General features: G+C 36.8%; 1 protein-coding gene across 2 annotated transcripts in view; it reads left to right on the plus strand.

Moving 5' to 3' along the window:
• The window catches only part of phf14 (PHD finger protein 14), a 162,160-nt gene that overhangs the window by 75,699 nt on the left and 73,839 nt on the right, over positions 1–12,622 (plus strand). For both annotated transcript variants that reach the window (XM_056479623.1, XM_056479624.1), the window contains exons 12-14: positions 4,376–4,482; positions 4,695–4,826; positions 6,603–6,765. In XM_056479623.1, coding sequence (XP_056335598.1) covers positions 4,376–4,482; positions 4,695–4,826; positions 6,603–6,765 — 402 coding nt within the window. The remainder of the gene's footprint in view (positions 1–4,375; positions 4,483–4,694; positions 4,827–6,602; positions 6,766–12,622) is intronic.

A 12,622-nucleotide genomic window follows, 5' to 3' on the forward strand; every position in this document is an offset into this window, starting at 1 on the left:
AGCTTACATGCATTTAACCTTCGACCATTCATCGGATTCTGTCGATAGAATGGAATTTTACAATGAAATAAGTAATGTGGCCACCATGTGTTGAAACGTCATTGTGGACTCCCCTGGCAGATCCACTTCTTTTGGAAATTTGGTGAGTTATATGACCCCTCTCAGGGTTCCACTGGGATTCTCCACAATCTATGCACGACAGCAAAGTCTGTCTGGCTCCCTCAGCAGATGGCAGACCGCCTGTTCGGCTGTTTTTGCGAGCCCTTTTTCTTTCATTCTTTTTTGTGTGTGTGTGAGTCTGTGGGTTTTTTTTCTTCTTAGGCAAACATCTTTCATTTCCAAATAATATTCCCAGTGAAATTGCGTGTATAAGAGGGTCTGTCCACACTAACCTCGAGTTTCTAACCTGGCGTCTCCTCACTCAAACTCTCCGGCCTGTTAAAACCCCTGTTGTTCAATCGAGAGAGACTGTCATCTGAACTGAGCACACTCAGATTAGAAAGGCTCTAGAGAGAAGCTGCTCTGTGTTGCTGTGCGACCGGTCCCTTCTAGATAATTTTTCTAATTAACCTGAAATGAAAAGATGGAGCACAGATGTAAAGATGGAAAATAGAAAACTTTTTGTTTCTTTCCTGGCCAGTCTTCTTGTCAAATCTCGTCTAAGCCTATTCACTGCATATCTAGAATCAACTTTGAGGAGCTCTTAATTGGAGAGTTTGTACATGCATAATATCATTTATTCATTAACTTTCGGCTTAGTCCCTTATTTATCTTGAGTCACCACGGTGGTATGAACTGCCAACTATTCCAACATATGTTTTACGCAGCGGGTGCCTTTCCAGCTGCATGCCCAATATAAAACTATGGAAAGTTTTCACTTAGTATTTCTTATTGGCATTGCAGAATGACACATAGTCAGCCTCTGCAAGTGTTTAAAGAAATGAACTGTCACTTTATTTCTTCTGCCTTATATTTTTGTATATAAATGCATAGTGATGTATTCTCTGAAAAGTGGCTATTAGGTTTACGGTGTACTGCCAAGAATGTCAAGTGACCTTGTTTTGCTATAAAAAAAGTATTTTTAGACAGTTCAAAAAGTATGTTCCTTTCATTTGCCGTGCTTTGTGTGATGCATCATGGGCATGATGGAAGCTATTAGGAAAGTTGTGTTTAGAGGAGACAGGAGAAAAACATATAGATATATAACAAATAAAACAAATAGATATACATATAGATTATTTCTGTGCCAAGAGCAAAAATAATGTAAACTGGAAACCTAAATGCTCCGCCCACCTTCCACTAAACACACATATTAATTAATGAATGCCATATTTTTGGAGTATTTATGTTGCTTGTATTGCATTGACACACTGTAGAGCCACAGAGATCATACTCAAAGTTATTTCTGCATATAAGGGTAGAATAAAAATATTTTACTTCGAAAAAAAGTGTATAATATCAAAAGAAGATGTCTTTTAAAGAGCCCATATTATGGGTTTTTGAAAATGCCCTTCCATGTAGTGTGTAACACAGCTCTAAGTGAAGTGAAATATCCAGCTAAGGCTTAAATCTGTAAGTGTACAGTGTTTAAAACTATTGATTCATCTATAAAAGAGTCGACTCATAGTGCTTCAAACGAGTCGTCTTGATAACGAGTCATTAGGTGTTTCGCGATGACGCAGCCACGAAACACAAGCCTCGCCAGTAGTTACGCGCGCAAACCAGGGAGATTTGAAACCTGCGGCCCCGCCCACTAACACAGAAAAAACACTAGACACACACACACAGACGCCGCCGGTCGAATGAAGTCACGCTGTGCTCAGATGGATAATATTGACAGTCTCTACCCAAAGATGAGTTGTTAACCTGGTACAGTACACGCGGTTACTCTTTATATTCTCTTATCACATGTAAGCCACGTTAAAAACGCGACGCGTGCCGCTTTGTTTACGGATTTAACGTTAAAGGCTTTTGTGAGCTCGCGTTCCACTGCCGTTTGTCGTTGCTATGGCGATCGATCGTAAGCTAGGAGACAGGAGACTCGTGTCACTTTCCCTAGTTCTTCTGAGGAGCGTTGTGTGTGTGTGTGTGTGTGTGTGTGTGTGTGTGTGTGTGTGTGTGTGAGAGAGAGAGAGAGACTCGCGTCGCTTTCCCTAGTTCTTCTGAGGAGCGTTGTGTGTGTGTGTGTGTGTGTGTGTGTGAGAGAGAGAGAGAGAGAGAGAGAGAGAGAGACTCGCGTCGCTTTCCCTAGTTTTTCTGAGGAGCGTTGTGTGTGTGTGTGTGTGTGTGAGAGAGAGAGAGAGAGAGAGAGAGAGAGAGAGAGAGACTCGCGTCGCTTTCCCTAGTTCTTCTGAGGAGCGTTGTGTGTGTGTGTGTGAGAGAGAGAGAGAGAGAGAGAGAGAGAGACTCGCGTCGCTTTCCCTAGTTTTTCTGAGGAGCGTTGTGTGTGTGTGTGTGTGTGAGAGAGAGAGAGAGAGAGAGACGCGTCGCTTTCCCTAGTTCTTCTGAGTAGCGTTGTGTGTGTGTGTGTGAGAGAGAGAGGGAGAGAGAGAGACTCGCGTCGATCTCCCCAGTTCTTCTGAGGAGGGTTGTGTGTGTGTGTGAAAAAAGCCTTACACTATGAAGCGCGTGTGCACTGTGACTACTTTTATATAGTTGATTAGCAGCTGGGCATTTCACTCTGTCTCGTGCTGAAGCCTGTCACTGTCGACCAATCGCAGCAGGCTGTCATCGGTCCAATCAGCGCAGATTAGCTTCGCGCTGAGGAGGGGGTTGGGAACAAATGAATCGCTGAACGATTCATATGGGAGTCGTTGGGATAATTAGGTAAAAATAAATGCAGATTATAAGACCATCAAAGTGTTTTATGACCTTGCATGCATATTAGACTGTTGTTGGAGACCCTTACAACCTAAATATGACCCTATTTCATGTATAATATGGGCTCTTTAAATGTACACACTTTACATATGTTTACAAAATTTTTAAAGTACTAAAGACAAATCTGGTGCATAAAGAGCTGGGGCGTGTTTCAATTGCTAAAACAACAGTATTATCAGGATAAATTGTATTTGTTTTCTCAGGAAAAACTAAATAAAACTGTATTTAGCATCTGGAGGGCAGAACTGATAGAAAATAGAACAAAAATAAAACAATTTGCAGATTATCATCCTGTTTAAAAGTTTACACCCCCACCCCTCAATTAATTGTTTTGCCTCTTTTGAGCATCACTGAATGTTTTCAACCTTTGTAACAGTCCCTCAGTTGAGGATGAAAATGATGGATGAAAAATGTCTGAAAAAATATACATATAATTCTCAGTAAAAGCCACTAGGTCCACAATTGCAAATTTGGCACGTGGTGTGAACAATAATGATAAGTTCTATGTAAACAAACATGCAAAATGATCGGGAGATCATTTATCATTGGAGATCGGGCAATAGGTGGCACTATAATAGTGGAAAAGGTCTCAAAAACACAGTGTTTTAATGTGTGTTGATGCTTAGCACAGTGTTTTAATTACCATTTTATCCACTAGATGGATCAACTTGAAATTTGGCATGCAGTGTACTGGCTGAAAGTGGAATGACATACTATTTAAAAATGGCCACCATTAGCCAATTAAAGTTGAGCAACCAATTAACAAAGTTAACGATGGCCGATCATTATTATAACGTGATTATAAACCATCATACACAAATTTGGAGAGATAGGATAATAGGTGGAGCTATAACATTTGAAAATGTCTTAACATGCTAAATGACCCAAAAATTGCAGGAAATGTTTATTTTACACTTTTCACAAATTCACTTGATCTACATATCATATTATAGCCCTGCTTATTCTGAACGTTTTTACGACACAACCACTGCTGTCACTCAAACTGTTTATTCAAAATTTGTTAACTCAATCTATAAACTCTTACACTCTAATCTTAAATTTCATTGTTGATTAAATTACTTACAAACTTCCTAACTGATAAATAACCTTAATAAACCTTATTTTTATTATTATTATTATTATTATTATTATTATTATTATTATGTTTTGTTTTTGCATTTTAGAGACATAAATGGGCTTAAACATCCAGAGAAACTGCACTGATTGATGTGATTCATACCTAGTTGCCAGAATATCATACTGGAGGATATTCTTTTAACTGGGACTAATAAGCAATCAACCTGAGCACCTTAGCAACTGCATAGCACCATGATAAAAACCATGTTGAGCAATTTAGCAACTACTTGGCAAAGACAAGACACATTTTCTTTTGAAAATCACTTTTAAAAAACTCTCTCAGTCTAGTTTAAATTTTAAATAATTAATAAAAACATGATGCATCTTTGAAATTTGGTTTTGTTTGCTTTATTTTCAGAAATTGAATGTCCCTGCAGTTCTGAAAGCCCCCAAAGAGAGAAAACCAAGCAAGAAAGAGGGAGGATCGCCAGGGAAGTCATCAAACCTCCCAGCTATGCTCTACAGGTTAGACTGCAATCAATTCAGGGTGCTAGACAATTTCCCAGCGTTAGCCATAACACCTGGACTGTGTTATTATACTATCAGGTTTAGATGTTACATTCGTTATAATTATGCGCTGAAAGAACGAAAAATGTGTGGAAAAAATACCCGACCTTGAATTGCAACACCAGACACAGTCGTGTTCTGCAAATAAACAAGTTTCATGTTCTTCACAGCTGTGGGATCTGTAAGAAAAACCAAGACCAGCATCTTTTACTGCTGTGTGACACCTGTAAGCTGCATTACCACCTGGGCTGCCTGGACCCTCCGCTCACACGCATGCCAAAGAAGACCAAAAACAGCTACTGGTGAGAACAGGAGTGGGAATAGAAATTGAATTGTGGTTAAAAATAACTTCTGGAAACACTTGCATATTGTAGATCTGTAGAGCAGGGTTTCTAATTATTAGGAAAATCCGATTTGACGTATGAAATACTGTTTCCGGGTCTAAGCCGCTGCTCATTTGAATCGAGAAAATATTTGTTTATGACCACTCTTAGATCATATAACACATTAAAATGAATTTTAAATAAAATCATGGTGTACACATTTTTCTCTGGACTTGCTGCATCAAAGACACCAATATTTTAATGATTTATAAAAAATGAATCACTTTTGGCCATCTGATAATAGGCATAAATTTATACAGGGCTCAGCATATATATATATATATATATATATATATATATATATATATATATATATATATATATATATATATATATATATATATATATATATATATATATATATATATATATATAAGTTCACCCCTCACAAATCTATCCTTTAAATTCATATTATTAGTAAGCTGTACAATATTATATTTGTGCATATATAATAGATTAGTCAGTACTGAAGCCAAATCTGGAGCTTATCTAACAAAATAACTTATGGTCCAAAAACTAGTACACCCAGATTTATGGGATAGAAAATATTAAATACAAATTTTAAAAAAGAGGAAAAATCACAAGAAGCAAAAAAAAGGAAAAATTTTGTTAAAACTTTGTATGTTGTAATTTTTTTTGCAATATTTAGAATTTTATTGTATTATCTTTCAATTCCTAGATGTTCTGTGACTAAAATATTATTTTAATAAATGTATCTGTTTAATAAATCTGTTTTGTTTAAATGCACCAAAATACATTGCCTATTCACTGAGAAATGGATAAAAATATTAATTTTCAAATGTTGTGTATTCAATTAAGCTGAGCACGGTATACTGCGATCATGATTTCCGCTGATTATCACTGGGTGACAAGCTGTTATAATACGCTGAAAGCATTATGTAAATAATATATATAATATGTAATCAATATAACTTATTTCTAAGTCAACAACAGCATTAGATGTCATTCCCTCACTGTAAATTCTAGCACTCCCGTTTTTTTCTGCAACCTCGCTGCGCGCAACCTGAATGTTTACAAACCGGTAATTCGTCTATAAATTAACATGTTAGGCTATGACAGCCATTTTATTTATAAAAAATGTCTATAGTAAAATAAATGATGTGGTAATCCACTTGTAGTGCTTCATAAAGTCCCTCTGTGTTTACTTTCATAAGGTTACTCAAAATGTCACTTTGAAAATTGATGTGGAGCTCCACAGTTGCGTGCGTGAGCGTTTCTGTGTTTTGTTTATTTGTCAAGCTGAGCCCAATGCTTTCGCTGCTGATTCGAGTAATTCATTTAATCCATGAATAAGAAAGCGTGATGTGGTTCCGCACTGCAGGATGGAAATTAGAAAGCATTTGAAAGATAAAATTGTGTGGGGGGGCCAAGTCGTACCTAATTACTGGCAACTGCCTGCCCCTGAGACAGTAATACTGTATAATCAAAAAGCTTTTGCTCGCACTAAAGAATTCAGCTATTCCTTCAATTTTATATATGTTGTTGGTGAGGGATATTTAACAACCCTTTTGTTTTGATGAATACGACACATCTGCTTCCTGAAGAAAAAAAAAAAACGTTGACATGGACCTTGAAAGCCTCTCTCTCATCTCAAAGCGTTCTCCATATTGATAAATCAATAAGGTCGAAAAGCAAAAGAGAATACCTGACTCTTTCATCGCTCATCTTTTCCAGGCAGTGCTCTGAGTGCGACCAGGCCAGCAGTGACGAGGCTGACATCGCCATGGAGACGCTACCAGATGGAACCAAAAGGTCCAGGAGGCAGATCAAGGGACCAATCAAATTCATCCCTCAAGAAATGAGCCCAGAGCCCAAGAAGCCTCAAGTGAGAGGGACTGTGAGTATGAGCATATCATGAGTTCACTGATCAATGTGTGTCTGTTTCAAGACAATGATTTAAATTGGAACTCTGAAACCCCTTTTCAAATGGCACAACTTTTGTGCAGTGAGTCAATAAAGGGGGGTTTCTAACATGACGTGCATCATAGAATTCAATTTTATTTAATCTTTATTTCTATACACTTTTACAATGTAGAGTGTGTCAACGCTGCTTAACATAGATCTAGATGTAGTTCTAGTAGACTGAAACTGTGCCAGTCCAGTTTTCAGAGTTGAAGCTCAGTTTAGTTCAGTTCAGTGTGGTATAATTTTCACTGCTGAAAGTCAAAACACTAAAGAGCAAATCCATCGATGCGCAGCTCCCCAAGTCCCAAACCAAGCAAGCCAGTGGCAACAGTAGCGAGAAACAAACTTCACCAATTGACGAAAGTGAAAGAGAGAGAAAAAACAAAACCTTGAGAGAAACCAGGCTCAGTTTGGCATGACCATTTCTCCTCTGGACAAACTTCTTGTGTGGTGCTGCAGTCTGGGCAGTAGGGGCTAGAAAACGCTGGACATCTATCGTGGATAATCTGCAGGTATGTGTAGGTCACCGGTGGGTGTTCAGGCTCACCCACGCAATCAATACGGAGACTCGTTGGTCACTGGGGTCTTCCAGGAATCAATTCAATTCAATTCAATTCAAATCAATCTCATGCTCTCCACTTCTCCATGACCGCCACAGCATCTGCTCAGGATACGACCTGGTCTAAGATTATTGATACCTCTAGAAGTCCTCTATGGTTGGCATCATCTCTTCAAAGGTCTTGGATCACTTCAGTGACCTCGATCTCTAGAGACCTCGGGATGAGTATTCCCAGGTGGAAATAGAGAACAAATAAAATAATTGGCGTAGCTGCTGTTCATAGGGTATTTAAACAAGAGATATTAAATAACAATGCAAAAATGAAAATAGTAGCTATATAAACAAACATAGAAACAAATATGTAAAGCGTATGAGGATTTCTAACAAAATGTCTGGTGCATTAAGAGAGGAGGATGGGTCATGGAAGTTCTGGAATATCATGGAATCATAAAAGATCTATTCCAGAAATAGAAAGCCAGAACATTTTTAAATGTTTTTGTCCAAGTCATGTAAAATAGTTTGTTTTTATACCATTTTGTTTCATCCCTGTTGGTATGGTTAGGCTATTTTCCAGCTCCATTTTTTTCTTTTCATGCTCATCAACTGGCGGTCATTTAAAGAGCAATTAATATACAAAAATCACTTTTATACAGGCTTTAAACACAGTTGGGTGTGAAAGGCCCATCTCCCCTTCATTAGCATAGACAGGCCTGAGTGAGAAGCAGTCATCTGCCATTAGAAATTTCTTGTATTTTCTCGTGAAATCTTTTACAAAGGGGCATAAGACATCTCCTTTTAGTTAAATGCAGTCAATGTACTGTACTTGTTAACTAAGTTTAATTAATATGTCAGCATAATAAAGATTTTAGGAGCTTTCCCTTTAAAAATATAATTAAATGTAAAAGATTAACACAATGATGGGTTTTCCATATTTAACCCAACATTGAGATATTACAACCCAGCATTTTTTAAAGTGTTGGTAACAAAATGTTCAAAGACTGGATGTTAAAAAGTAGACCCAAGAAAAATTAAATGTAAATTTACTATCATGCAACCCTGAGACATCAGATGCAAAATCTGAGGTGATTTATACATTGTTCATCTCATACTGGCTATTAAAGTCCCACAAAAAGATAAAACCTTTTTAAAATGATGCAAAGCACAACAGCTGTCTTTGTTTCCATAATAGATCATGGGAATTCAACTTTTTAGTCAGTGAAAATCAGAGAAAAGTCAGAGAATTTGATATTTGGCGTAGTGTGAAAACCCTGTATTATTAATTTTGTCAGTCTCATCCTCAGACATCATGGCCATAGACTGTTGGATGAACTTCTCATGCATAAATCGTTTATTGGTTGAAGTTTTTCGAACTTTGGGACACACATACCGTATTTTTTGATTCACCTAAGAAAATGCATTGTGACTAGGTTTGGGTATGCTTGAATTTTTTTATGACACTGTTTTCTAACCATTACCTTTAAATTGGTACTTGTTTAAAGTGGAGTACAGAATGAATTTCAATGCAAACATTTTGACAGAATAGTTACAAACCTGACATTGTATCTCCTAAGTCACACTCATGTAATAACCTGCAAAGCCTGTCTGCAAAAGTGACAATGATGTATGATACGTTTTTATTTGGTCCGATACTTACTGATCGACACCAGGTTTTGATATACAACCCTAATTCTGGCACTAAACCCCTCCATTGAACAAGAAAGCCATAATGTTTACAACTGAGACAGGATCAACTTATTTGATTTTTCAAATATGTGAAGTTCAGGGCATTGACTTAGTTGCAATCCACCATACTGAATACTACTCTACCAAAACAAATAGTGAATCGTTGCTTTTTTTTACGTCGGTTAGACTCTCTCTTGGGATTTTCTTGGCCAATGAAGATGCGATGGATTCCAGACCTTCTGCCGTCAGTCTGAAAGTCTGTCTACGCAGGACTATGTCTTCATTAGCTTCTCAAGTCAGTGAAAACATGGCCCAATTCTGAGACAGACCCACAAATGCCCTGTAAAATGTTTCTGGAAAATGTGAATTACTTGGCTTAAGGGACTCTTTGTGCTAGTCCAATTTAAGCCTTGTCTAGCTCTCTCTGATTGGTTGTTGAACTCAAGCTCTCTAGTCTTAGGTGAAACAGTCATTCATTGAATTAAAATTGATTCTTTGCTCCTCGTGTGAATTAACTAATTGATCTGTTCTTTAGTCTCTTGAGGTTATCGGTGAAGGTCACAACAGCTAGCCTAGCTGTTAACTTAAACAACCTAAACACTCTATTATCTTTAATTGTTTTCAAACAGTCACCTTGAAACTGATACAGACACAATTAAGGCATCAGTTAAAAGGCCACTGGAGCTGTTGCCTAGCATTTCCAGCATTTTTGGAACATTTGCATTTAGAATCGTTTCCAAACTTAATTAGCTGCTTAAGGTAGCTGCCTTTGAAAATAGCACCCTAACCTCAAAAGAGGCTGATTTGTGACTTGGGCTGCATGATATCACATTGCAACACAGTGGAATGAACCGCCAACCTATCCAGCATATGTTTTACACAGCGGATGCTCTTCAGAAATCATGATCCTTCAAAAATTTCAAAATTTCAAAAACATTATTATTATTATTTATTTATTTATTTATTTATTTTTTTTATTAATGGTAATAGTAATAAAAGCAATGACTGAAGTATTTATTTTATTTGAAACTACATACAGTAAGTAATAAATAATATTAAACAAATAAATATATATATATATATTATTATTATTATTATTATTTTTTTAATATATATATATATTTTTACATTTAATTAATGCCACTTTGATTAACAGAATAATTTTAGGTTATTAATAAAATTGTTATTAAAAAAAACTTATTTTAATGTGTTTTTAAAGGTAAATGAAGGTGTAGGTTATACAGTGCATTGTTAATTGCAGAGCTCTTCTATTAAAAAAAGAAAGAAAAAAACAAGTTCTGAAAAAAATCAAGTCTTTGTAATAAAAAATAACGCAAAAGTAACTCATTAAGTTATGTAACACATTATTTACCATAAAAAGTAACTAACGCAACTAGTTACTTTTTATGGAGTAACTTAAAATGGTAATGCATTACTTTGCAAAGTAACTTTCCCAAACACTTATGAATTCTTAAACATTTTCAGACTCAAACTACACAATGTAGTCAAAATTACAGATGTGGTGTTTCTTTGCATCCACAATAAAACAACATAATTCCTCAAACTTATTTTGTGCTGTCTGTATGACCTGCCATCGTCATCATTACACTTACACTAATAAGCATAAAAATATGCAGAACACACAAGTATTGTAAAATCAACTATACATATTGAAAAATAAAGTAACTCAAAAGATTGAACAGCCTTGAAGTGCAACGATATTGTTAAGATGAATTTCATTAAAGAAATAGTCCAGGGGTGCCCAAACTTTTTCTTATGAAGGGCCAAAAACCAAATATTTTCCACGGGTAATTTCCTAATTTATTTAATATTGTTTAACAATGACTAGAAAACATTGCCTCATATTAACTAATATAGTTTTACATTTTATAATGAACTTACTACAGTAAAATCAGAACAATCTCATTTATAACAGAATTACACTAGTTTTTGCCTTGATTTGCCCACCAATGTCTTCTGCATAGTTCTCTAGCTGTCGATTGACAGTGTTTACATTTTAATATAAAATAAGATTCATTTGCAACATTTTATTGAAACATTTCATTTCAGTTTGCTCTAAATAAAATAAACAAAAAGCAATAAAACAAACAAAAAAAGGTTACATCAAATTAGAAATGACGATGTCTGTGTTAAAGGCATAGGCCCCAACCCTCTCCATCATGTTCATTCTCCTTTCAGATAGGAAGGTGGGCAAAATCAAAGGTTACAATGGGCCAGCTTTGGTCCACGGGCCCTACTTTGGGCATCTCTGAAATAGTGATTTTAATAGGAACATGTGAGCAGTGGTTTACATGATGTTACCTTGTTGTCAATGAATCTTTTTTAATGAAATGTCTTTTTTTTTTCACCTATGATGCCTTAAATTCCTGTCTTTGTAGGCAGCTCACTATTATTTGCAACAGCACATTCTAATGAATTATCAGAATTTCTCAAGCTGTAGAAGCAGAATGCCATATTAAAATGTTGTGTGTGTGATTTCTCAGACTTGAGATAGGGCTTGTCTTTCTAGCTCTCCGTAGCTTCCACTTATCACTGTCCAGCATTCTCTGATCATGCGATAGCGCTCCGGCAGCCTGGCACCCTTAAGGAAGACAAAAGATACCCATCGGAGAAACGACAAGCTCTCCAGCCCTCCTTCATTTAGTCTTTTTCAACCTTTTGTTTTAAAGCTTAGTCAATAAACCTCTCCCTGCTCGTTTTTTGAAACCGAATTAGAAAAATAAAGCCCAATTTTATAAGCGCTGCAGCCACTTGCTTTGGCTGACGCATGTCGAAATAGCTCACACGAAGGAAGAAGGAATGACTTCCGGACGTTGTTTTGTTTGCTGTGTTTATGTGTGTGTGCTTGTGAATGCCAGGCAGGGTTAATGTGTTTTGCCTTTAGTCTCTGTGACGCGTGCCCAGAAGTGAGGCGAAGGCTTGAGCGGCTGGATTAAAAGGCTTTTATTTTTCTCTCTCTTCTCTAAACTCCACCAGAGAAAGATGCTTCATTGCAGAATTTATCTTCACTTGCACTCCAGAGTGTGGCAGCGGCTGAAAGAAGCCCTGCTTTGCATTTTTAATGCCCTTAACCAGCCGGTGTGGCGGTGGCAAGCCCTTGTAAAGCTGTGTTCTGATTTATCACGGCCAGCTAATCGACCCCCCGCCATTCAGGAGTCAGTGGTGTTCAGCTTTGCTAATGTACAGTACTTTTCCTTCGACCACTGAACACCAGCCCTCCCGCAAAACTGAAATGGCTCTTATGACTGACGCACACTGAGATTTTGTTGAGACTCTTTATTGGGCTTGAAAAGCTTTTATGCATCCTTCGAGAGACGGGGGGCTTTGGAAATCTTGCTATAATTAGTAGAGTTTGCTAAAGCAAATTTTGCTATTTCTCATAACTCACTAATTATGTCGATCTGACTTCTACCTCATATTGTGCAGAATTTGTGGAGGAGAGGTTTACTTTTATTTGGAGCCAATTTTGTTTTTGCCTCTGGTGACAATAATATGTGAAAAAAATGTCCATATATTTGCCTCATTA

This window comes from Danio aesculapii, chromosome 19 (assembly GCF_903798145.1).
Source record: "Danio aesculapii chromosome 19, fDanAes4.1, whole genome shotgun sequence".
Taxonomy (NCBI): Eukaryota; Metazoa; Chordata; class Actinopteri; order Cypriniformes; family Danionidae; genus Danio; species Danio aesculapii.